Source organism: Aulonocara sp. 'chitande type north' Nkhata Bay, linkage group LG11 (genome assembly GCF_057382095.1).
Source record: "Aulonocara sp. 'chitande type north' Nkhata Bay isolate Kocher_YH1m ecotype deep benthic linkage group LG11, A_spYH_male_GT1.1, whole genome shotgun sequence".
In the NCBI taxonomy this organism is placed as follows: domain Eukaryota; kingdom Metazoa; phylum Chordata; class Actinopteri; order Cichliformes; family Cichlidae; genus Aulonocara; species Aulonocara sp. 'chitande type north' Nkhata Bay.
The window spans coordinates 36010050-36037152 of record NC_141354.1 but is presented as its reverse complement, the minus strand read 5'-3'; the positions used below and the strand labels follow the sequence as shown (position 1 = coordinate 36037152).

At 38.8% G+C, this 27103-nt stretch overlaps 1 protein-coding gene across 2 annotated transcripts; it reads right to left on the bottom strand.

Annotated features, from left to right (window-relative positions):
* Positions 1 to 1031: 1031 nt before the first annotated feature.
* phf1 (PHD finger protein 1) lies at positions 1032 to 25179 on the bottom strand. 2 transcript variants are annotated; one of them, XM_086312374.1, is made up of 15 exons: positions 23981 to 25179; positions 23297 to 23375; positions 23063 to 23144; positions 22303 to 22389; positions 20915 to 21009; positions 20248 to 20396; positions 19671 to 19766; positions 16992 to 17060; positions 16606 to 16729; positions 15153 to 15220; positions 14401 to 14538; positions 12123 to 12201; positions 9524 to 9639; positions 7622 to 7708; positions 1032 to 5892 (listed from the first exon to the last, which is right to left on the bottom strand). In XM_086312374.1, the coding sequence occupies exons 2-15, from the start codon at positions 23372 to 23374 to the stop codon at positions 5478 to 5480; spliced, it is 1683 nt and encodes a 560-aa protein (XP_086168500.1). In that variant the 5' UTR covers position 23375; positions 23981 to 25179; the 3' UTR covers positions 1032 to 5477. The 2 variants fall into 2 exon arrangements, with proteins under 2 accessions (XP_086168500.1, XP_086168501.1); XM_086312375.1 differs by having other exon boundaries at positions 14407 to 14538.
* Between the last annotated feature and the right edge of the window lie 1924 nt (positions 25180 to 27103).

The window sequence follows — 27103 nt, the reverse complement described above, 5'->3', positions numbered from 1 at the left end:
ATGGCCCAAAACCTTCACTTTGGTCTCATCTGTCCAAAGGTTTGTTCACAGGAAGCTTTGCAAACCTATGATGTGCTGTCATGAACTTTAATATTTAACATGGTAACTGAGGCCAGTAGAGTCTGTAACGTAGCTCTTAGGTCTTTTGTGATTTCTCTGAGCATTGCACCTCGGGGTTGAGTTGTGGTACTAATTTGTTTTCCCTATCACTCCATCCGTACAGCATAACAACACCTTACAGGGAAAATAAACTTTAAAAAAAGACCAACATGGTAAAAAAAACAATTCTCTAATTGACAGTGATTCTGGTGAAAGTTATTTTAAAATATTTTTCTCACACTTCTTTTGTAAGCTGCATATATGTGAAGCTCTGTTTTTTGGTTCTACTTTGTCTCCTTACTTAAGAATGTAATTCTCTCATGTTTTAATATGATTCCTGTTCTTTGCCATTAGTGCAGGAATGCTTGAATCACCTCTAATTAACTACGGAGGACAATGAGCACAACATTTTGTATGAAATCATGTAGAGTTCACTGGTTTGAATTGGTTGAAACCAGAGTGAATATCTAAATCAAACCACCCAAATGCATTTCAAAGGGTCTGTCAGAGGTTACCTCTCACGGTACAGTCAGTTGGTGATGCTTGCACGTCTTTGCACCTGTTCGACAAAGGACATATATAGCGTGGAACCACATACATTAGCACCCTCTGTAATCTCAGTGACGATCTGTCAGACAAATAAAAAGATGAATTTTGATTATTTCCCTCTCACAAAAGATGTTTAAAGGGTTTAAAAGTCTGAAACAGCTCATCTGGATCTTTTAATTTGAAATTTGAAAATTTGTGTTTTTATCCTTCTCTGACCTTCAACCAGGAAAGTAAAACACACATTAATTTGATAGTGGAAAATAATGACAGCAAATTAATTAATCCTGGTTTGCATTTATCTTGTGAACCACTTTCTGATGGACCGACACCTAACAGGACAACTTATTTTTAAGTTTTTTAATAGAACAGTGCAACAGAGAGGTGAAACTTTTTTATTTTTCATGTTACATATTAGGTGTATCAACGCAGAGTATACATGTACAAATGTAATTTCTTCAAAAATACATCAAAACTGAACTTGGACTTGACTACTAATCAGAAAAAGAAGACCACGTCTCCCAAAATAAATGGTTTTTTTTTTCTTTAATGTAGATGTTTTATTTCCTCCTGTTTTGTTTTAAACTAATCTGGTTGATTTCCACCAAGAGTACAACCTATAACAAGCACTTGACGGGTATGGACATACCATAGAAAACACACAAATACATTCATCACCATCGCCTAGAAAGGTTCAACACACTCCTCCCTAATAAACTACAGTCAAATAGTCACTGAGGAGGATGAGAATTGCAATGCAATATTGTCTTACTGGACAGGAGCTAATATAACAAAGAGGTTGCTATTTAAATAAAATCTGAGCATTTTGCATCAATTATAACTGCATAAATGTTGTACTAGTCTTTTTATTTTTAACTAAACCTGTAACGCAGTCTTTCTTTAAAAGATAGAACTGACAAATGTGCATGTTGTGTAAGTTTTATCAAACAGATTGTTGAAATAAACCTCTGTATAAAATATAAACTCTGAAACCCGCACAACAGTTTTCTAGATTTATGTAACCTGTTTGCACAAAGATAAAATCCAACTTTCAGCAGCTCCACTTCACCTCCATAAACATATTTAAGTAGATGGGACGTGAGCAGTCAGGCCTCAGCTGATGCATTCGTGCTTAATGCCTTGTTTTAGATTTAAACCATAGACTGTTAGTCCCTGGAAGAAAACTATGGTTTTAGTATGGAGTGTCTTATTTACCTGTACTGTTGTGAACAGTATTGGAGTGGGAGCGCCTTTAGCTGATCTTTATGACATTTAAGTCCCATCATAAACAGACAAAAGAAAAGAAAATTCTTTCAAATAATTCCACTGTGATGACTTTAAATGTATGCTTTGCTAAAATGTGTTTATATACTGTTTTGTTGTTTGGAATGTACAGTAACATCACAGTCCTGTTCGATTAAAAAACTCTCTTCAGCAGCGTAACTGGTCCGTCTATGCACACGTACACAAAGGTTTGGGGGTCACTTTGAGTACTCCAAGTTGGGGGTTTTTCCTACAGCATAAGATTGAACATATGTTGTAAATGACAATTAAGGATGAATGAAATCACTCATCATAAGTGATTTATGAGTTTGTGTAGATGTTGTTGGAAGATAGGAGTGACACTGAAAACTTACCACTGTACTTCTACATAGATTATCTATTATAAAACATAAATTATTAATGATCGATTATTCCCTTAATTGTCACAGATAACATTACCAATCGGTTGCATTTTATATAATATCACAATCTTCTCAAAATTCATGCATTATCTAAGGGAACCCCAAACCTTTGAGGTACTGTTGGATCTGTCAACAACGAGCCTTCACTTGTATCAGTATGGACTCATTCGTGTCTTTTCACCGTCTGATTGGCCGACCCAGTCGAGCAGACCAATCGGCAGGTACACACCCTATATAGGCACTATGCAACCACATCAAAATAAATAAAATAAAGTTGTTCCATCATAGCAATATATTGTGAATATATAATTCTATCTATAAAACAAAAGCCCTCTTGTGGCTCCTATTTCTAAGACATAACAGTAGTCTAAATGTAAATTATGTGTGACAAAATCTAACATAACAAATAAGTATCCCCATAATAACATGTATACAATCTCTTATTAACATACTGTGATGAAAAAAAAAACATGAAAACCTCCAGAGAATTTGTTGTTTATAGAGCCAAAGTCAAATCCTTCAATAACGTACTCGTCAGTGAGGCATTAAACTCCCCCCAACGTAGTCCAAAATATAAGCCTGTCTGTAGTACTGTGTCCATTAAAAGGTTACTGCTTTTTCATGCACAGCCAGCAGCCACCAGCAGGCTGTCATAATGCCTCTCACTGATGAGAGGGCCATTCGTCTCTGATAACATTCTGGGCTCATTTTCTCGCTGAACTCCACGTGAACATTAACCACGAGTTGATGAATGAGCAATTAGAAAAGCGAAAGCTGATGGAAGCTTGACGTCTCATTTCTTGGATATCAGTAGCAAATGCTGTTAATAACTTGATAAATGTTTGTGAGCTGTAAAAAGTACAAAAAGTTTGGGAAGCTTTGTGAAATATAAATAAAAACAGAATCCAGTTATTTGCAAGTCTCATAAACCCATATTTTATTCACAACAGAACATAGAAAGCATAATACACATACTGGTTTAAACTGAGAAAATGTTACTAGTTTAAGAAAAATATATGCTTATTTTGAATTTAATGGCAGCAAAATATGTCCAAAAAGATGGGACGATGTTGACTGTGAGGCATCGTCGCTTCTTTTAACAACAGTGAAGAACAAGAACTGAGGAGGCCAGTTGCTGGACTTCCAGGAGAAGAATAATATCCCATTTTTGTTTGATATAGAATTCTAGCTCACCAAAAGTCCTGACTGTTCTTTTTCATACCAGTTGCAAACATATCAAATGTTTTCAACTGGAAGTCTTCCTGAGCCCAGGCTGTGACTTCAATGACAGACTCTTGCCTGTTTTAATGCAGTGTCACCTGAGGGCCTGAAGATCGCTGTCAACCAATATTGATTTTCAGTGAGATTTCAAATTATATATATATATCTATATAGATATAGATATATGGTGAAAACTTGGCCCGTTTCTTCTGAGAAACTCTTCCTCTCTAAGATGCTCTTTTTATACCCAAACATGTGACTGAGCTGTTGCCACTTAAAACCTAATTAGTTGCAAAATGTTCCTCAAGCTGTTTCTTTTAGTAACACTTACTTTTCAAACCTTTTTTTTGCCCCAATCCCAACTTTTTTAACCCTTGTTGCCGACATCAAATTCAAAATGAGCCATTTTATTCATGAAAAGTAAAATGTCTCAGTTTAAACAACTGTGGGTTTATGAGATTTGAAAATCATTACATTTTGTTTTCATGTACATTTTACACAGTGTCACAACTTTTTTAGAGTTTTGTAATTAAATGTAGTAAAACTTTATGGGGCCTGCTCTATCAGTTTAGTGATTGTAGTCCTCAGATGTCCAAATTCTTTTAAAAAAGAAGCAATTTTCATTTTACAGAAAATAAAAAGATGTCAGAATCACAATATTTTCAAATTAATGAATCATCATCACATCATACTATCTAAATATTAAAGTATAGTTCAGAGTATTTTAGTCTATGGTCATTTATATTTAGCAGCATGGAGCAGCAGCGAGACGAAGCAAAGTATACACAATAATAATAACGGATATGACACTGACTCTGGAAGAGGGTTCCAAAGTAGCTTGCAGATGCACTGCAACTATTGGCAACTTGAACCAGTTTAAATAGCACGCTGCATTTATATATTTTATGAGAAATGCCAAATCAAATAGATGTGTGAAATAGTGGCTGAGCTCGTCCTCATGACCTGCCTGTAGTAATATGGTCAAACTGTTAACAAAGCGGAAAACAATTTTCACTTTTTGGCAAAATTTGATTCTCGTTTCTGGTAAATCATCAAATTCTTGTTTATTATCACAGTAATACTTTTTCTACCTGTTCTCTTACACATTTCCTGTCATTTTGTGCATCGAGTCAAGCTGTATTGTACATTATTCTAATTTAGTGGGCAGGAACAATTAAATGGTGTATTGTAGGTTTTTTGCCAAGAAATAGTTCCAAATTTTAGGAAATACACTTTGTTGTTTTCTTACTGTGGACATCCCACAGAAAAGCGGTAGTTACCATCTTTGCACTTGTACATTACATTTGAAGCTACACCCAACACAAACTGTTCCTAAAACTGAGCCATAAAATCTTAAAATAAGCATGCCAGCGATAACATTTAAATTAATGAGCTTAGGATGGATCTAGGTCAGCTGTTTCTCTCTGCTTTTTGTCTAAAGTGACTCTAACTCCACTCTTTTATTTGTGATAACTAGGTTTCAACACAAAACTGAACCAGAACAAAGTAAAATAAGTATATTTGGGGGTTTTTGACTGTTAAATGTTGAAATTTCAGATATTTCTTTTTAAGCGTGGCCTTTTAATTACAAATATTAATGTGGTCCAAACACAGATAAAATCATCAGGAGGTTTACACATTTTCCCTCATCATTGTAAAAGATGATAAATGCAAAGGCATATTCCAAAGTTAACAGTACAAATATCAGAGAAACACTAGCAAAGAGGGACATTTAGTAACAAGTAGTGAGGTTATAATGATGTAGAATTAGAGGTGATGCTATGAGAGCAACCTGGATTTGCAACGTGTAGAATTCTTTTTCCTTTTTGTTTTGTTTGTACTTTAAACACTGCCACGTATTACATACACAGCAGTTCTGTGACAACTGCAAAACAGTCATTGTGTCTCTAGTTTACGCTCTTTGTCTCAGTACAAACTCACGTTCTCCCACTCCACCAGGTACTGCACCTTCCCGTCAGGTGTGACTCGTCTCGCCAGGATCCTCACTGCCTCCCCTCCTCCCCAGCTCCTGGCCACTGTTCCGTCCCCACCTCCCATTCCCATTCCCGGTGCCCCGCCGCCGCCACCTCCTCCTCCTCCACCACCGCTGCCACCTCCTCCTCCTCCGCCTACACCACCTCCTGCACCCATGCCAGCCTGATAAGGAGGTAAGTCACGTAGAATGAGGGGCTCCAGCTGCTTCTGCCCCAGCTGGTGTTGATGTTGGTGGTTGTGCTGGTGGTTGTGATGGTGCTGGTGGAGGTGGTTGTGGTGATGGTTGCTGTTGGAATTGAGGGGGTATGGGAAGTATGTTGGTGGTAACCTGCAGTTGTCCTCCATGCTAGGAAAAGAGAAGGGGAGGAGTTAGGAAAAGAGGATGGATTCATCTGGATGGAGATCAGTCGGTCCTTCACATATTTTATCTAAGAAAAAAAAATTAAATATAGTATTAGTGAAGTTCGTAAATAACCCATATATTAATATTAGGTAGACTTTTGGTTTGTGTCTTCTTGAATCGATGCCGCTCTCACTGCTCTCATCACTCTTGCTTGCTGCGTTTTTTTTTAATAATAATTTTGTGAAAATATGTCACAATCGCCCTTTTTCTGTTCCAAAGTCATGGTACTAATAATAGGCCAAAGAAAGTGTTAATGCAAAACAATATTACAAACATTACATTACAGCCAAGTTAACCTGTGAAGTTTGGGGTATAAAAATTACTTTGTTATTTTATCCTAATAGATATTTGTGACCAAACTCTGTGCAGACAGAGAATTAGCAACCAATTTGCAAAGCTGCATAGTCAACCATGTATCAGCCAAGGATCTAAACACTTACCCCATCAATAGAGGTTATTACCAACTGAATAGTTAATTATGAAGTTAATTATAGATGTAAAAAAAATAAATGGTTGGCAAAGACCAAGTCAGTTTTTGATATTTTAGATAACTGTATTAAAGATATTATTTTAAGTTACATTAAGTTTATTCTGTTATGTATATTTTATTCTAGTTCCTGATCTGTAGTAGTCAGTAGTATGGTTTTATGAGAAAAACATTTAGATTTTTTAACTTGTATATAAAATACCAACTATGGACATGAATTGAATATTAGCACTAACTACAGATTCTCTGTGCAGAATAAGAGTTTCATGGTCAGTTTAAAAACTGTAAAATAACCTTGCTGTCTGCTCCAAAAGAGCCAAAATTTAACAACTAATTAATTAATTAATCAATTACTGTAGGTTTGCGCTCAAAAAACCCAACAAAAAATTATATTAAGAAATCTACAGTTAAGTAATATTTAAATAACTTAAAAATATTTTATACCTGTATTATAAGAGATACAAGATGACAACAACTGTGTTTTATCTCAGAACTATTAAAACATTTGTAATAATGAATGGTCAACTAGTTCCTTTTAAGTTATTTATGTAATTTTAGATCAGAATATCAGAATCAGAAAAATTTATGAATAAATTACATAATTCTGAGTTACGTGCCAGTCTTTGCTTTGGTGTTAGGCCAAGAAACAATAACTGTCAAGAAAATCATTGATAATTAACTTGAAAAAACCAGAATGACTTCTTCTTCATAATGAATCTCTTAATTGTGAGCACATAAAACGTTTAGCAGATTTTCATTTATATTCTCTTTGTTTCATACACAGGCCTGCGGTGCTTGTAGTGGTTTATTTTGATAACTTAATCGATAAGGGGGGCTGCTCAGCTGCACTGGGAAGATTAAAAATTTGTGCTGACCGATAAAATATGTAGTGTGCGCACACTGAACGTCAACAAACGTGCCACTCGGTGCTCAACTGTCAAATGTATACAATTGAGGGATCTGTCTAAAATATTTGTATACACCACATATATGTTGGCACTCACAGTGCCCCCAGGCAGTGCTTATGCAAAGGTGTTCAAGATTGGTCCACTCGTCTAGAAAGGGAACATACAAGCATATATACATACACTACATTATAGTATGACAAGTTACCCCAGACAAAGTCAGCAGTGAGCCACTATATAAGATTTAAGTCTAAATATGAGGAGGTTAAATGAGAAAAACCTGTTGTAGTGATGGAGACTCCTGGAGAGTGTTGAGTTCCCATTGTAGGTGGTGTGGTATAGGGCATACATCCGTTTTGGAGGAGAGCTGTGAAGGGGATTCAGACAGGTTGACACACAATTTCCATCCAGCTGGGTTTAAAAGGAAAAGAATTTATTTTAAAGCCTCTTTGAAAAAAAACAACAACACTTTTGTGATTTCTAGCCTTGGAGTTATTTGTTTCAGGTTACTTACTTTTCTGCCACGGAGATTTCTACTGCCTAAAGAATATGATGGAAACAAGGTTTTTGACGGGTTCCTCGTGTATTTTCTCATTTTTACCTTTATCCGTGCGGCCCTGTGCTTTTCATCTGACCCAACACCCTCAAAGGCATGTTTGATGGCATCAACAATCTTATCATGTTCAAGTGAGTTCAGCTGAGCTCATCTGAAACCGGATTTGGTCACTTTTATAATCATAACCTACTTTTATTTACCTTTTTCAACTTACTATAATTTTAAGACTACTATTTCAGCCTGACATTATTCAGTTTAACAGCTACTTAAGTATTACGCGTAGCAACTAATTTTGCTTGATTAGCCCTCATCGTCAACAAACAACTGTCATGGTCCGCGCACCTCGCCAGCTGACGTCAGCTCTCGCCTCTGCTCTCTTTCTCTCTCGCTCTCTCCCGCTCTCTCTTTCTCCTGCCGGGGCGGAGCTTAGTGTGGGCTCCCGCCCCTGGCCCACGCACCTGGGGATGATCAGCACACCTGCCACTGATTATGAATTAGTGCTAGTTAAGATGGCGGACCTGCGCTACTCGTCGCTGGATCGTTGAGCCATCAGCGTCAGTCGTCCTGCAATCTGCAAAGTTTAAGTTGTGAGTACGCCTGAACCTGGAGACTAACTGTTTATCTGTATGTGTGTAGATTCCCCCTGGACCCGTTCCCTGTGCACTGTGACTGAGCGTGAGCCAGAGTGGTGGTGGAGAGAAGAGGAGCTGTTTGTGTTTAAGAAAGCTGTGTGGAAATCTTCCCTCCCTGGACTCCTGCCCCTTTCACTCCCGGACCCTGGAACCCCGGCCCCTTTTCCCCAAACACCTTTGTACATATATTTCACTGTGGAGAGCACTGTAAATAAATGCACTCTTGTTTGAAGGAGTTTGTGGTCTGCGCCTGAGTCTGCTTTGCTAGCCTTGACAACAACTTTATTTATACTGTTAGACAACAATATTTTATTACATTTTTCATTTTTTAAATGGTATTTATTCATTTATTCATAATATTTAGCTAACAATTTGATAACAACTATAAACCCATATCTCCGCCTTCAACTATTCATCAGTATTCATCAGCCAATAGTTAATTAAATATAACTTTTTACATAACTACTCTGTTTCAAACGTTAGATAACACTTGTATTTGTTTATTAATACTATTAGCTTGTAATTTTAACTGTCACGCATACTTTTAATAAGCTACAGCTATTAATGATTCACCCTTTAACCATTACTGATAGTCCATTACTTTAAGTGACGTTATTCTTTTTGACTCCAAAAGGTGCAATAATTTACAAAATGAGTGCTGTTTGCATTCAATAAGACCTGAATCTAAAAGTCCAAAAAGTCATCAGGACAGTGTTTACTGAGGTCACAGACAAGAGGTCCAAAGTGTTATTTTTCCCATTGGCTTCTCTAAAAATGGACATCCTTTTGAAACCAGATGAGTCACCTCCTCCTCCTAGCCATTATATTTGTATTATTATAAATTATGGATACTACTTTTTACACAGATGAAGTGAGTTTTTAACTCTTCTTACATCCATTAATAATTTACCTGAGCAGGAACAAAACTGTACAACTGAAAACTTCTCTTATTCATGAATAATTCACCTGAGCAATAAAATGTTACAACTCTTACCTCAGGTTAAGCTCCTCCTCTGACTTCCTGGAGTTATACAGGCTGGCCCCACCCATGTAGCCATGGCAACATGGCAGTAGCTCAATAGGGTTGGCAGCTACTGGGGGTGGACATGCCTGGGCACAGAAGACACACACAGATCAGCTTGTGTCTGGATGCCAAGATCACAGGAGTCAATGAAGCACTCGTACCTCCGTGCTCACTCATGCATTAAGTCAATTCTGCACAGGGAACGTTCTGTTTTATGACAGATACGTCTAGAGACAGGTGAGCATGCTGAAAACCAGAGTGAACACATCTTAAAACTGAGGGGATATCCATCCTGAAGGCTTTTTGCTATTCTTACAGATACAGAACAGGTTGATTTCCATTTCCTTGCACTGCCTGATGACAAAAACGGGCGGATATACAGTGGTGTAATAAAAAGTGCTTGCACCTGACCTGATTTCCTGTTTTTTGTCACACTTCAAAGTTTCAGATCATCAAACAGATTTAAATATTAGACAAAGATAACCTCAGTAAATTCAAAATGCTTTTGATTAAAGGAGAACGGTTATCCAAACATACCTGGTCCTGTGTAAAAAAAAGTAATTGCCTTTCTGGTTAAATCATGAACTAACTGTGATTAACAACATTTACTAGAAAGCTGAGCTCAGTTTCGCTAAACACACTCAGGCCTGATTGCTGGCAGACCTCTTGGATCAAGAAATCACTTAACTAGAACCTGTCTCACAAAGTAGAAGCAGGCTAAAAGGTTTCAAATAGCGACACATCGTGCCACGATCACAAGAAACACCGGAGAAGTTACTGACATCTATCAGTCTGGAAAGGGTCACAGAGCCATTTCTAAGGCTTTGGGACTCCACTGAACCACAGTGAGAGCCATTATACACACAAACCTTGGAACAGTGGTGAAGCTTCCCAGGAATGACCAATTACCCCAGGAATACAGCGATGACTCATCCAGGAGGTCACAAAAGAACCCAGAACAGCATAAAAAAACTCCAGGCTTCACATGTCTCATTTAAGGTCAAAGTTCACGATTCAACAATAAGAAAGAGACTGGCATCCAAAACCACTCCGGACCAACAGGACCATAAAGGCTTGTCTCACATTTGCCAAAAAACATCTGGGAAAATATCCTGTTGACTGATGAGACACCTTATGGAAGGTGTGTGTCCCATTATATCTGGCGTAAAAGTAACACAGCATTTCAGAAGAGGAACATCACACAGTAAAATATGGCGGTGGAGGCTGTTTTGCTGCTCAGGACCTAGAAAACTTGCTGTGGTAATTAATGATAAACACCATCATTTAGAAACTGCATTTTGTGTTGACTTGTGTTGTCTTTGTCTAATATTTAAATTGGTTTGATGATCTGAAACAATTAAGTGTGACAAACATACAAAACATAGGAAACCAGGAAGGGGGTAAAAACTCTTTTTTTTTCTTTACATCACTGTATCTTTAAATCCAAATAAATAACAGGATGCCACATCATCAAGGCTCATCAGACACAGCAGTAGGATGTCTCCCTTAGACGCATCATTCCATAGCACATCTCATAGTGCTGCTCTGCGGCGACTCATGACCCATGACAAGTAAAAACATCAGAAGATCATCAGAGCCATCAATCACTGGAGGCATCATCTCGGAGGATGCCACCTAAAGATTTCTCATCACTGGACTGTGACATATAGCACCAGAGTGAGCCCATTATCATTCCCTTCTCCAGCATTACTATTAGGATGGGATTATTATTCAGTGGCCTTAGTCGACATCTGTGCCTTTAAATGGATGTGCTCTGTCAGTGCTGGACTGTCAAGGTGCCAGCGCCACCTGGCCAAACTGTAATTGACTGCAAAGTGCACTTGGAAGTGATCCCAGGATACGCATATCAGCATTCCTTCCCATCTCACTTTCCACAGTACAAGGAAGCAGCTCCTCCAAGACGGACGGGGATTAGCATCAATCAAACGGGGCACAATGGGGCCTGGATGTGCCAGAGTGGAAACGAGTGCTCTGCAGAGCGTATTGTTCCAGGATTACTGTATGTGCACATACATGGATGACTGATGTGTAGGACGACAAAGTACAATGAGCACTGTAAGAATGCCGTGTAAAAATAGTAACCACCGCATGTGATGTTCCTTGTTTCCGTGCAGTCCGCTGGGAATTGGATTTGATGATCAAGATAAATGTGGCGCTGAACTGCAGGTGTTGATGAAATACATGAGCAGCCAAGATTGGATTTGAATTATACATTTTAACTGAGCCACATACACTACACTTCATCTCTCACGTGCTAGCCTTTATGCGAACAGCAGACTGTAAAGCATCAGCAGGCTTTCAACATACAGCGAAAGGGAGAAGAAAAATATGAGGCACTGAGCTGCACTGGGTGTAAAAAGACACAGACTGAGCTCGACTGCGAAATGAACCTTCATCACAGTTTCTGACTGACAGGTTATTTGGATCGCAGAGAGCTGTTTACCTGGATGCATGAAAAAAAAATTTAAAAAAAGGAAAAAATACCAGAGAGGTTTTGTTCCCCAGACCTCCTCCCCCCTTCCCCTGAGTTGAAGACAGAGGCACTGACCTGTGTCTCCATGATGCGACGCTTTGATTTACGTGACTCTGGCCCCCCCACTCTCCTCTGGCAGGGTAGCGACAATGGGCTGAAGTGAGCAAAAAAAAACACATAAATAAGTATACAAGGATACACACAGAGACAGAGTCCCTGTGTGCAACACTTAGTTTTTACTGCAGTGTGATACAGAAGAGCAGTGAGATGATTGTTAATACAGACCAGCCTAAACATCCTTTGTCTGGCAATCTGTTTCTTCCTCTGTGCTTAAAACTGACCTTGTTTATAAAAGCTGCAAAAGCTAAAACTGCAAAAGCGTCTCCCAAAGGATGAAATCTCCACTGCATGCTTCCATGACTGGCCAGCATATACTTGTCATTATACTATAATTAGAACTTTATCAGTCTTAGGAATTGAAATGTGTCTTTTGTCCTAAAGGCAATGATAAAGAAAAGACCGAATAGTCATTAAATGAAGAGATTTATCCTTCTCGTAGCGTGTTTTTTTTTTTTTAGCAAATAGCACGGCAGTCTGGTCAGTGGATTATAAGAGAGTATAAAGCTGACATTCTGTTGTAAGGAGGATATCTTAGAGGATATCTTATGAAGTGTTAACATAAAAAGGTTTATATTCTGAGGAGAAATAACATTACAATCTGCACATATAACTTTAATATTTCTGGTGTGCAAGCTGAAATTCAATAAGAATCTGTTTGCAGTACTTTGCAGAAAAAGATGACAATTTCACCAAAGCCAATTTAAAGAAAACCATGACATTAGTTTTAGAGCTCAATTCAGTCTGGGTCACAAAAGAAAGGGTACATATAAAAAAGAATTACAGTAAATATTGATGTGTTTTTTTTTTTATCTCATAAGAGCTTTATTTTCTGTACTCGGATTAACTCGTGAAAGTGGCCAGTTTTGTATTTTTCTCATGCAACACAATTATATGAATTATGTATAAGAAAAATACACGCAACAAATACAAGTCACGAACACAAATCATTATCATTTTTACAATGATAATGCTGATATCTGATGTTAATGGTGCTATTAGACCACGGCTCACACGACCCAGTAATTGTTTAGATATCGTCCTCTGAGGTGCATGAATATCTAAATGAAATGTTGTATGTTAGCAAAAGTCTTTGCTCAATGTTCAAGGATGCTCAGATGGTCATCTCCTCCTGTCAATCAGCAGCACAACTTCACTTATAAGATCCGGATGGTTTAATAAATATTATCCTTCAATATTGAGCTGATTGGGAGACAAATCTGAAGACAAATCTTTGAAGGTCTCAGCGTACCCAGCAGATATCTCGAACAAAACTTCCTATTCAGTCAGTTCAGATCGTGTTAACTATCAAAAAAGCTAAATTGCTAAAAGCTACAGTGTTTGCAGATTATGGATTCAAATATATAAGAAAAATGTAAAGATATATAAAATATAGAGCTATGCATAGAACATTCTTTCCTCAAAATCTGATATAAAACACCAACTTATATATCAGCCTTTACATGCCTCCCCAGCTTGGTGCTACTAAGCAATCACATCCCATGTTGCTTTAACAAAATAACTAATTGATGTCTTTTGTAAGTACTTTAAACCTAATACTGAGAACAATGTCCATTCAGATGTCTCAAATGTCCGTCAGTATCCTTTAATATCTGCTTTCTTTACTGCTGGCTCCCTCTATAAGATGAACAAACGATATCTCTTAAAATGGATGCACTGCTTAATGCTTCTGATGTGGCTGGCTGCTCATTTATAGAAAACTGACAAAACTAGTTGAACCAACAAACCTGCTGTCTGAGCAGAGGGAATTTGTAGAAATTTGGGTACGCAAAGACAATGCGTGTTACATCTCTAATATACATATCTGGATTCTGTTCGGATAAATTTTAAATTTGTGTTTCATAAATGATACGATGGTTTTGTGAAATGAAAATCCTCCCTTCAAGACTGCTCCACTCTGCAAATGATTCCATTGTAATTCAGTCTCAATACGCACCAGCTAAGTACTAAAAATGATTTATGATGTCTATGAAATCTACAGGACACGTGCAGATGCATGTGCACACACACTTGGGTAGATAATCACACGAAAGCACGCAGGGGAGCTTTCTGCTCTTTTAGGAAAATATTGAGACGCTGATACTTGTGCTGCTATATGAAAATTGCAGTCTTTTGATTCCTAAGTTAATTGTTCATGCATAATGACTATATGCCCTGTGGGAATCTCACAGCTCTTACTGAGATAAGAGCCAAAAATGAGAGACAGTGTCCTTACTCTGACCTTCTCCGGTGCGTGATGTTGATAGGTGGGTCGGTGATGAGCGGCGACGAATCGGACGTCAGCGGTGGAGGGGCTCGAACCTGAAGCCCAAAAAGACACTTTTTCTTCTTGATCTCCTTTCCAGAGACAAACCTGGGAAACACGGAAAAACATCTTCTGTCTCCAGCTGGTTCTTAAACTGTATCATCACCTTACGTGTGTGTGTGTGTGTGTGTGTGTGTGTGTGTGTGTGTGTGTGTGTGTGTGTGTGTGTGTGTTTCTAGCAGTCCTCTGTGACGTCAACATTAAGCTTTAAGTTGTGTAACACAATGTACATATTCTCCTGATGAAAAATTTGAATCAGGAGCATTTCAGAGGTAGTGACTGCGTAATTAACTTGTACATAATTAGAGCAGAGTCTGCCTGGAGAAAACTGCTGTTTTTTGGCCACAAGGTTTCTCTGTTTTTTCAAATATTCAAAGAAAATTTGCTCATATTAACTGCTAGACTGTTTTTAAATAATTAATACCAACGATTCCTGTCCAGCTAGACCAAACAAGTATCAAAAAGTTGTACTTTTAATCTGGTCTAACTGGCAGCCATAGTTCACTTGCTCTGTATGCAATACACCTCGCCAGTTTGAACCTGCACGTCCAACGCTACTACCTTCAGTGCACTAAGAAAAGTCTTGTATTCATAAAGTGCTACTCATCACTCCAGTCATGTGTGGTTGGTGTTTATTCTTCTCATCATATGCAATGACTTACCTGTCCTTGTGGGAGTTCAGAGCGTTGAGGAGATTGTGACAGCGGTCTTGCCTTGGCGTGTCAGAGAGCTGGAGGACAGACAGGAATGAAAAATCAAAGCTGTGTTTACACAGTAGGTGACCACCAGACAGAAAACCTCTAATGCATACAATCACTTTGTTTTACAGTTTCTGACAGCAATAATGTTGTTAACTACTTTGGCTATATGGCTAAAAATCCCTGTTGTACATGTCAAATTTGATACTAAGAACAACTTAAAGGAGAACTCAAAACCTCAGACACAGAGACAGGAAACTCTTTACCTTCCTGCTTATTCTCCTGGGGGGGAAACTAGACTTTTTACATGGTGCTATGACTTTAGCACAGATGTTAATAAGAGATGACTGATTCCTTATGAGGGATATTTGTCCCCCAGTAGGATAAATGAACATATAATAATGATATATTTTTTTAAAAGCCCATCTAAATGTGATAAATTGTAGGGACTGTGATCTTAAATTCCCCTGTATGCAAATATGTGGCTATAGTAAGCTAGAAATACTGGATAGATGTAAAAGTTGTCGTTGAGTAACTAAAATACAACATATGTTTATATTCTGGATGAAGAGCTGAAACAGTTATCTAAAAGCACTGGATAACCTGTTGGAAAATGGTTGAAATATGTATCTGAAACAAAGGATAAAGAACTGAGATAGTGAGCTGAAACACTGTAAAGTTCAAATGAATAGCTAAAAGTAGCTAAGTGCCAATATATCAATCTGTGAATGAAATACTAGGAAATATTATAAAATTAACCAATGACAATAGAAGTTTATTTTTCAAATTAAACTGATTCTTGCTAGACACATGTTGCAAGAATGAATGAAAATGTTTGAAAAATCCATAATTGGTGCACAAAGACAAAGGAAACTATGAAAAACAAAGATGGATTCACATGTGAAATACAGTAAAAAAAGACATTCAGATTTACGAGAGGAGTACTGTACTAAAAACAAACCTACAAAAACTGTTGAGTAAACAGTTTGTTTGCTTCATTTCTTATAAGCAATGTATTAACTGTTGAAATAGTTCGCTGAAAATAATCAGTGGACATTTAAAATGGTTAAGCTGCACAGTACTGCATATGAACTACTCAACGCTTTAGCTCAAGGCAGCTAACCCATTCAAAACAGTAATAATTGTCACTTGGTGATAGTGGAGGAGAGTTCAGTTAATCTGATACGGCTGTGGGGGTCTATTGGCCAAGTAAGGTCACTAACCGCTGTCCTAGATCAACACTGAATTTTTAACTTGGTGTTCTCCTTTAAGCTTACATAGAGGTCATACATTTTTAACTTTAATTTTACTTTAATGCTGGTTAATAGGCTTTAAGTCTCAAATGTAAGAAAAAAAAAAAGCCTGGCAGCATTTCACATCATTTCATCATGGTCCTGAAACAGGGAAATATCAATACCGCGCCTAGCAGCAACGAGTCCCAATTCTCATTGGTGAAGGACAGGATTTCATGGTCAAAATCAAAGTATTTCCTCTTGCAGCACAGCGAGAGATGGTAGAGTACTAAATGAGCCAAATCCACCCTGCATTTCAAAAGAGTAAGAGTCCGTTACACAAGACACAGGTAAAATGCAAAAACAGCACGGACATAAACAATCAATATTTGGTGTCATTTTTTGTATATTCTTTTCAATGGACACAATTTATATTAATTTGTGTGTCAACCAGACGTGATTACCAAAAATGGGTGGAATTAATTCTTTAAAATGTATTTTCTGTTTCTGTTCATATTCATTGGCTGTAAAAATGTCAGTAAATATGTTACAGTCAAAATGTCAAAATCACCAAGTCATGGGGAGTCTTTGGATTGTCTCTGGTCCCTTTGTACATACAGAGCACTGGAACTGATAAAACCTAAAACAGAAGAAAAAAACAAAAATTCAGACAAGCATCTCAGGTTATTCCTAAAAAACCATTTCTTTTACTCTTGATGAGTTTGTTTGTGTAATAGTTACCTATGGCAAGGAGGTCATGTAACTTTTTTTTTAGGGTTATGATTACAGAGAGGTGGGGCTTCACCCAAAACATAAGTGATTTGTTTATATTTCACTGTGTGTTATACTTGTATAACTATACATGTGACAAATAAGGAACCTTGAACCTTGTGTTTTGGATCACAGGGACACATTAGGACTGTTGAATGATGAAAAAGGTGCATTTGCAAAACATCTCCATGAAATTTTTTTTAAAAGGGAGGGGAATTTTCAACTCTGTCAAGAGGTAAGCATCTTTATTATTATTTTTTTTACAAAATAGCTAATCCTTTTGTTTATTATTTGCAGAATCAGTATTTCTTTTTGTATCTAGATATATTAATCCAGGGAACTATGTTACGTCTTGTTGAGCTCTTATTAATAACTTCAAGTGATTGATACGTGTGGGGTTTTTATTCTTTCATTTTCAGTCATGTAACAAAGGTCACGATCCCCTGCCGTCTGTGTCCCCCTATCTCTGTTCTTCGTGTTTCATTTCAGCACTAGTTATTTATCTTTAGTTCCTGCTTTACTTTGAAGATTTGCTTCATTATGTGGCTTTTTGGTTTGTTTGATTTTTAACTTTCTGCTCTTATCCCCCTCCCTCCTTGGTGATTATCTGCCCTGCCCCTATTAGTTTTACACACCTGTGTCTCATTTCTAGTCACTGCTGAGTGTGGATATATATTTCTGCCTTCTCCTTGTCCGCTGTCAAACTGTCTGTCTCGATTCCTCACACCCTTCTTTTTGGAGCCAATGACTTGCTTTTTCTTGAATATTTTGCCATCTTTGGCTACTACATTTGCGTCCTCTCGCCAATCTAGGACATAAATCTTCACAGTTTTTCCACATTTTTGCTTTCCTTGCTATCTATAGATGTCTTCTCCAGACATTTTATCATATAAATCAAGCAGAACTGGAAATAAAGGGACAGGTGTATTGTTTTTCCACTATAATAACATTCTGCCCCGAATGACCCTGAAACTGAACTCACACAACAACAACACTGTGTGCATCTGTCCTTCTATATGCATGAAGGTCACTGGGTAAGATGAAGCGCAGACATGGTATGACAGCGGTGCATGCTTACTATTCCAACTGTGAGCTCAGTCTTCACTCTTCCTCCATCACCTGCTCAGCAGATGTTGTACCAATCCGGCCTCACTCCCCCCGGCTGTCAATCTAAATCTAATCCCTCCTTTTTTTCCCTCTCCTCTTCAGACAGGTTCGGCGGTAACACAGTGTCAGGAAGGGTGTGAAACCCAGTTGGCTAGCACAGATGGTTAATGACAATAATAACTTAATGGATGGACACATTTTATTACACGCATGGGATGCAGCCTATGAAACCACACAGTGATCAGCAGCTTGCATATCCACCCAGCATCACATCTGAACTAATAGCTGTGAGGTGATATGCCTGCTTAGTGTCTGTCACCGTCCCTTTGCTCTCAGTATGTAATGAGCTGTTGTCCTTGTAGAGCGAGTCACAGAGTACATTAACAGGCACACTAATAATTTAGTCTTAAGCTAATTAAGGCACTTCTCTGATGAGTGAAGCTGTCATGTGGACAACTTTATCTGTTTACCTTAAATAGACTGTTTATCTGCTTATCTCAAATAAACTGAGACAATCAGCTAATTAATAATATTGATAGTGGATTCACACTTTGCTATGAATCTGTTTAAAATAACAAATTTTACTGTTTGCTTCCAGTTTCGTAAATGTGCAGATTTTTTCTCTATTTGTATATTTTTAAGTAAATATAAAGCATATGGAATATTTGAGATTGCCTTTTGAACCACTGAGAAGCTGTGCTACATGTGTGTCATTCAACAACAACGAAATAATCAACAATAGCAAATGTATGCCGAGTAGAACACAGGTACTTTCTGTGCAGGGTAATTACATATCTAAAGAGGCTGGATCTAAAAGTAAATGATATTTGGTGAGCAGTAATAATGAAAAAACAATGTAAACTAAGCTATGCTTGAAATTACAGACTTACGCGATCCAATTATAGATCGTGACTAATACACCGCCTTAATATTGATGTTGACTGTTTATTAGCAGATAAGGAAAGACAAAGAGGATTAAAAATGTCTTGCTTTGTTTTTCTTAATTTATATCCTTATCGTTAATTTAAGTTTCAAACATTTTGATTGAGTTCTTAATTGAGTTGTTATTTATTTTGATTTTGTCTTTTTTATTTGTTAAAATGTGCATCATTGCTTTACTGTTTTTATCAAGCAAGCCAAAAAGTTTTTTGCAGTCATATAATTATCAGAATTGATGTACCTTTACCCTCAAGTATCAACATCTGCTTCAAACGTCCAACAAAATCTAACAAATAAGTTATAACCCTCCCGGGGAAAGTTTTAAAAAGTGCACATAAACAAATGCATTATACTGTAATGTGTTAGCTGCACAAAATTTCAACATAATTATGAGTATACTGTCAGCTTTCTGCAGCGATACCCTGTAATGTACCTGTCCCCATACAGCAAAGGCTTGGTTAGACACTGCGTGCAGGCCTCGTGGAACCACTGACCACAGCTGCCACACTGTAACATCTTCAGGTTCCACCTGCAACCCAGTCACAAGAAAGAAACAGCAAGAGAGACTTTAAACACACAAATGAATGAATGAATGTGTCCAGCAGCATAATTGAGCGATGGCTACCGAATGATGACTGCAGCATTTCATAAGACGTATCTTGTGGTCCCACGACTCACAGTTGGGCGTTTGCTTTATTCTACTTGAGGTACTACATAAGTACTACATAGGAGCTAGCCAAACACAGAGAGTGCATTTAAAAGATAGCTTGGAGTACTTTTATTTTATTGATTGCATATCTGACTTGATCTTTGATACATAGAATTTCACTCAAAGAAAGCCAGTTTCAACTGACTGAGACACGTCAGATGCACTGCGTGCGCTTTATAAATAACCCACAATACGCCTTTGAGATATCTGAGTTCAAGCTTTGTGGGAGAATGAAAAAAGTTTAGGAGCATACACAAAGTGTACAGTCAAACTTAAAACTGGCCTCTGCAGTGTCACTCACTCTCCAGGTCCGGCACAGTAGCAGTAACACTGCTGCTGATTGGTCAGGTGCTGTGGGTCCCAGTCCAGGGATGACAGCTGATAGGGTAGCCGAAGTTTCATAAACTGCATGAGCCGGGCAAAGCGCCCCCGTTTGAGGGCCCCCCCTCTCTGTGAATACAATTTGAGGACAGAACTGATTGGTTTGCGACCTCTGAAATCACTGTCATGTCAGAGCAGCGAGGGAGACGGATCACATGCGATGGGGAGAAGGCAATTCGTTTCATTTTATTGTAGGTCAGCTGTGAGAGATAGTGTCCGAGGAAGCGGAAGTCTGGACAATGAGATATGGACATTGACCGATTGACAATTAAGCGAGTGCCTTCTCATCTCATATCTACAGAACTGGAGCACATGTGATTGATTGACTTTAAATGTACTTTTCTCAACTCCAGTTTCAGCTTCATAGCTATTGATTGTTCATGATTTCACTGACATAATGTAGAACATCTAATACTCAAGTCAATACTGAGAGAATTAGTGCGCTTTTACCTCGAATAAACCCATTACCTGCCACACACAACAGGGTAGCCGCAGCACAGCTTGATATATTTGACTGGATTTCTCCTATATTACGCACTGAATGTTTTTCCCCCCAGCATGTGAAACGTAGAGATTAGCCGTCTGACCTTGGTTGCGACTGCAAAGACACATTGCCGACATATCCACGAATCGCTGTCAGCTTCCGGTTCGATGGTTGGCGTGTGACACTCCGGATGATAACCTGTAATGGGAGGAGGAGGCAGAGCGTTTAATTCGTGTTTACAAGACACACAGCCGGAGTGACAATAATGACAGAGCAGCTCCATGTTTAGTGCCAGTTTGTTTCAGCTGCATGAAAAACATTTCACTTACACTATTTGCATTTAGAGAGAGAAACGTAGCGAATATGTTTGTCTGCTTTTTCCTCAAAAACAAACTGTCAGAAACCGTGTATGCATGACAGAGCTGTGAAGACATGACGCTAAGATTTGCTGTCATTGCTGTGACAGTTTTAAAACTTCCTCCCACTTGCACTTCAGTATATCGTAGCTTAAAGGTCCAAATGGAGTAAAACACTAAAATGCATGACCGTCACTGTGCAGAATATGCATGTGTAGAGGTCAACACTAGCCTGCTACTTTCTGAAATCTTATGAAGTGGGAAAATTTTTCAGTCCTAACTGAAAATAACACTTTAAGACAGCCACATGTGAGCATGATTAACCTTTCTGAAAGTCAATCATGGTCCATCACTTTGTACCTTTTTAAAAAAAAAAAAAAAAAAAAAAAAAATATATATATATATATATATATATATATGCTTGAGACTAATCCTCACCCCTGTAATATCCTGATTTGCATTCATAAAACTCACAGCATTTACACGAGAAAGACTCCCCTTTATCCTGGGGCTGGGGGATCAACTGCCAAGATTTTAAGGCTTGTAAAAGCTAGCAAAATTCCCAACTGTTTGTGAATTCCCATCAATTCCTGGAAGGTTTCTATGCTACCTACAAGTTCCCATATATAGTCACTAGATAGAGAGAGGCAAAACTCAATGCGGTGTATTCAATGTAAAGAAGTATGACGAAGACACATCAAGCTTTCACTGTATATACACAAAATTTCATTTAGAGTATTGCACATCTTGTAATCTGCAGTTAAACCTTTAAAAATCTTACTGCGTGCATTTTTCAGCAAGACAGAAAAAGAAGATGTTATTTTAGGATTGCTTAACTATGCAATTATCAAATTAGCTGCAAATTATTATTCTGCAAATTAGTATTTCCAGTTCTTAAAATATGTCTGGAAGGGATATTTAAGTCAGCAATAAACCCCAGAGAAGTTTTTTTTTCTCACTTTGTTTCTGGTTCCGATGCAGGTGCCAGCGACAATATTACTCATTTCTGATATGTGGTTTTCTTTTTATAAGTGTGGCACTTTTATTTACCATAATGTGTCAAACGTTCAAGGTCAGTGCAGGAACTGGTGGAGCACCACCATTTGACAGCGTGTGATGAGGTGTGCTCCCTTACCGTGGCGACATTTAAGACAATTTATGAGGGGTTCTTTAAGAGGCGGAGCGTCACAAATACAGCAAACTTCTTCCACTCCAGCAGCAACTGAGGCAAACAGAAAAAGACAGAGAATAGCAGGGGAGGGGAGGAAGGAAATGTGAGAGAGGAAGACAGAGAGAGAGAAAGCAGTCAACAGCATTAATTTATGTATATTGATTCACATCCTTGCCACCTCATTGATTTCAGTGTCTCCTGTACCCTTTCAGATTTCACTTCATTTGATGAGCGGATATCCAGCCTGGTCCTAACAAGTGTCCAACTTCCCCTTTCTCTTGATGTTAGGTAGAGTGGGGGTGCTAGCTCCCTGTGGAGTCTAATAAACTCTTAAATAGACTGTAATATACCAATTACATCTCAACATGCCCCCTGTCAGAATACTCAGAGCACTCGGTATCATAACCTCAAACGTAACTGAAATTTCTCTTCTGCATTTTTCTTTGACAACAGTTGAGAGATCTTGAGAGAAAAGGCACAAGATTTGAACTTTTGAGCTCACAAGAGGAACAAATCAGACGAGCATTCATTCAACTCCTTCAGCAAAATCTGAGAGTGGAAGCACCACCTTTACTGCGAGTTCATCCGAGCAGCTCTGTGTTCAAAAGCTCAAACTAGATGCATTTTTAACCCAACAAGTACAAAGTTCTCTCAACAGGAAGCTACTTACTCTTCTTGCCGAAGGGAGCGGGAGGGGGGGAGGAAAAAAAGGAGTTTTTCTTACACGAGTGAATGTCCTTTCTCAGTACCCAGAACTCAGAGTTGTCCTCAAATCTCACCAGACAACACTGCTTCACTCCATCTACCTGAGAAGGAGATAGCAGGTGAGCGGAATGATTGACAAAACTAAATGGAAGTCTTTTCAAATCCAGCCAAACACATTCATGCACATGCTGCATACACACAATCAAAGGTCTCTCTGTCACACACAAGCATACACACTCATACATGCACTTACTCTTTTCACATTGCCGAGGTACAGTAGTCCATCACTCCATCGAGCCAACACATCATCTCCTTCACTTACTCCCCCCATCCTGAGGAAAGAGACAGAGAGGGGAGAGAGAGCAGGGCTCATGTGAAATGGAAATCCGATTTATTCGCTGAATACTTTGCTGCCATTGCTGACAGAGGGGTTTATGGCCCCGGCATTTCGATTGCTTCTGAGACAGGCGGGCTTCAGTGCAAAGGGGTTAAAATCTCCCCCCCTCCATCCGCCTCCTTTTAGACTAGAGCATAGCGACAGCCTGTATCCACCACAGTGAAAGATGAGAGTGAGTACACAACCAGAGAGCAAGACAAATGATTACTGCACACATCAAATACACATACACACACAGAAAAAAAAACACTGCATGATGACTACTGCAATACAGTTTGACTGAATGAGCAAAGATCACAGTGCAGCTACTTGAAACATCTTCCCTGCACTTTGCTGTTGTCTTCCCCTCTCCCAACATCTTAAAAACTTGAATAGATGCATCAAATGACTCTGCAGGCATTATCTCTGCACATTGAGCATTTGTTCCAGTGCATGCACTCAAGTCAAGACAGACGCAGGATGCATTACAGTGTATGTAGCCTTTTGTGAGTCAGAAGGAAATCAGACAAATTTCGCTGAAAGCTGGCCGGTGAAGGGTACCTGTCAAGTCGAACTCCTTTCCGTCGGGGTCACAGTGATTCCTGGACAGGTTGGACATGAAATGCCCTCATCTGCTGTGGGTCTCCGCTGCCCAATTACTGCCAGCTCGGATGCGCAGCCTGCGTGTTTGCAAAAAGTGGATGATGTGCATGTATGTCCCTGTCTGTGCCAAGCGCCTGTGTGTGTCAGTCAAGCCGTCAGCGAGGAGGGAGAGGAGGAGGAGGAGGAGGGGGGACTGACTGTCCGTCCGTCTCTCAGTCTAGTTTGTCCGTCCTCCGCGGTGCCGTTTCGTCATGTTCCCGTCGCTTTTGCTCTCAACCCCCCCTCTCCGTCACCACCTACTGATGCTATTAAGGCGGGTTTGTCAGAGCAGCACCGGAATCAAGCCGCCAGAGACGCCATCATCCCTGCCTCTCGCTCTCTACCGACTTGTTGTGACGCAGACATAAAACACCAAGATAGAGTGGGAGGGAGATACTGATAGAGGGGGATCCAGAGGTGGCGGGGGGGTCCTCCGCGAGAGCACCTTCCTGTGTGAGAGATTGACCCTAAATCGCTGTGACAAGGTGGGATTGTAATTTCTGAGAAAAGAAAGGAGGGTGGCGGTGCGCTAAAAGCCAGCGGAAGCAGCGCGCCCGGTGACAGGGGCCAATTAAGTAGCCAATTAGTGAGTTTAGCCGCCTCATTAATCGGTTTCAAACAAGAAGGGACCGGACAAGTTTAGGAAACCGGTGGGAAAAGTTTTCAGCAGTAGAAGCTGAGCAGGAGGATTAAACTGTTGCTTTTCAGTGCTGATTTTTAGCCGCTGCCTGCTAAAATGAACTGAATTTTGTGTTATCGTTCTTTCTGTTTTACTCAAGAATTTTGGGATAACATTAAACATTATTTAGAAAACACTACAATGGGATCCCAGTAGATTTAAAGCATATATGAGCTCAATGACTTGCAACACAACGTCACAGAGAATTACTTCCCATATAAACCAGATCTTACAATTTTATCTAAAAAATAAACTCCAAAGGCGACAAATATCCAGAGGCCATCTCCTCTGGGCTGTGATGTCTGATGGCTCACAAAAGAAAGAAAAAAAAAAACATGAACAAATGCACAGTGTCCCTAATTGCACCAGTTCCAGTCATACATCCAATGCAGGCTGCTTCATTGAGTTCAGTCTTGAATGAACCATGCACGTTGTTGAGTATGTAGGGTTACTGAAAACCTATTAACCGCTTCAGAAAAAGCAAACATCGGGGGGAAGCTGCTTCCAGAGAGTCACAGACACGTTATTAAATTGTAAACAATGCTAAATCACACCGGGATTTAGATTACTCTTGCAGTTAAATTGCTTTAGTCGAACGGCGTGTTTTGCTGCTTTTGGCTGCAGGCTCATCCATCAAATCCAAGGTTGTGTTTGTTTGTTTTTGCTTTCTTTTCTTGTTTATGTCTTGCACATTACTCACACCAGTCGAGCGTGTGGTAACACCGCCGTGCGGTTCAAAATGGCCCCTGGCAGATTAAAAAAAGAAAAGAAAAGAAAGAAAGAGAGAAAGCGTAAAGTGTCATTTTCCAAATGTGGCCGCTGGGTGGCGAACAAACACCAGAACAGGAACTCTACTGAATCAGGCCTCTCAGTCTCATAGACTCGCAGGATCAGAGTGAAGTTCGAGAAAAGCCCCAGAGTTGTGATGATGGTGATGATGATATGAGTAGGATAATAAGAAAGGAAGAACATTTAAAGTCCTCATGGCTCGTGGAATCTGTAATGTCGAGACTTCACAGGTTCTAAGACAAAAAAAAAAAGAAAAAAGAAAAAAAAAAGAAGCTGAAACCTTGACATCATGGGTTTTTATTGCATGTGATGGGTGTGTTGTTTCTCAAGTTCCTTTCCGTGTCACAATTTAAAATGCATTTGCCATTACAGTCACACAGTAGCTGTTGCACTCTGAATGGTAGCATGGCCTACTTGTTACAGATGAAACCATTCATCCTTGAAGGAGCAGAGAAGGCAAATACTAACATTTAACACTACAGCAATGCACTAAAAACAGCATTAGATAATTACTTAAAATATGAAGCTAAACCTAAAAGTGTCTAGACTAAATGTCATGGGCCTGGGGGTTGGTCTGTGGGCTTTGGGTGAATACCGATCAGCAGATGAGTTCAGTTGTGAGAACAGGTGTGTTTCCGGGATTTCTCAGTGAGGTGGCACAGGAGTGACCAACAACTAGTGAGGGACTTTTCTTAAAAAAATATATCAAATCAGTTATATGAGTTAAATGACTCATATTGATCTTAATTTGCAGTCCTTGTGAATGCATTACAAGATGTGACTGCCCTGTGACAATGTGGCACACATAAGCACAAGACGCATGGTGATGGCACTAACAACGGTCTGGGTACAACTGTAAGGGTGATTTATTCTACTTATCAGTGGTAAAAATAAAGAGCAATATCTCTCCCGTTCGTTGAGCTCAGGTTTGTAAGGTAAAGACTGTTTCATGCATGTGTGTGTGTTGACTTTTCAAAAATGAAGAATGTATTGTTGAAAAAGTGCCACAAGTAGCCCAGATTATGCCCAAGAGTGTCTGCTGTCTAGGTTTGCATTGTGAATATGGATGTGCAAATATCCTTAAGGGTATATTAGTCTTAAAGGGGCCATCTGAATTTTTCTACACATTAAGCTACACCTACCAATCATGTGGGTCAACCTGTGAAAAGTCTTGCGTACTGCAGAGAGAACCTGCATTAAAATCTGAGGGTTCAAGTTTAAGCTGCTTCAGTAGCCTAACGTGGATTTATGAAGTCTGGTGATACAGAAGATAGGTCAGAGGTCAGGTTTACTTTTAGGTGTATGTGTTTAACTATGGAACGCCAGGACTGCCATAATGAATTAATTAAATACACCATTAAATAATTAATTAAATGTGGCAATAATTAATTAAAATTGGAATTAATTAATTAAATAAATAGTTATGATATATGTAATTAATTAATTATTGACACATTTAATTAATTATTTATGTATTTCATGTTTTAATTAATTATTGACACATTTAATTAATTAATTATTGACATATTTAATTAATTATTTATGTATTTCACATTTTAATTAATTATTGACAC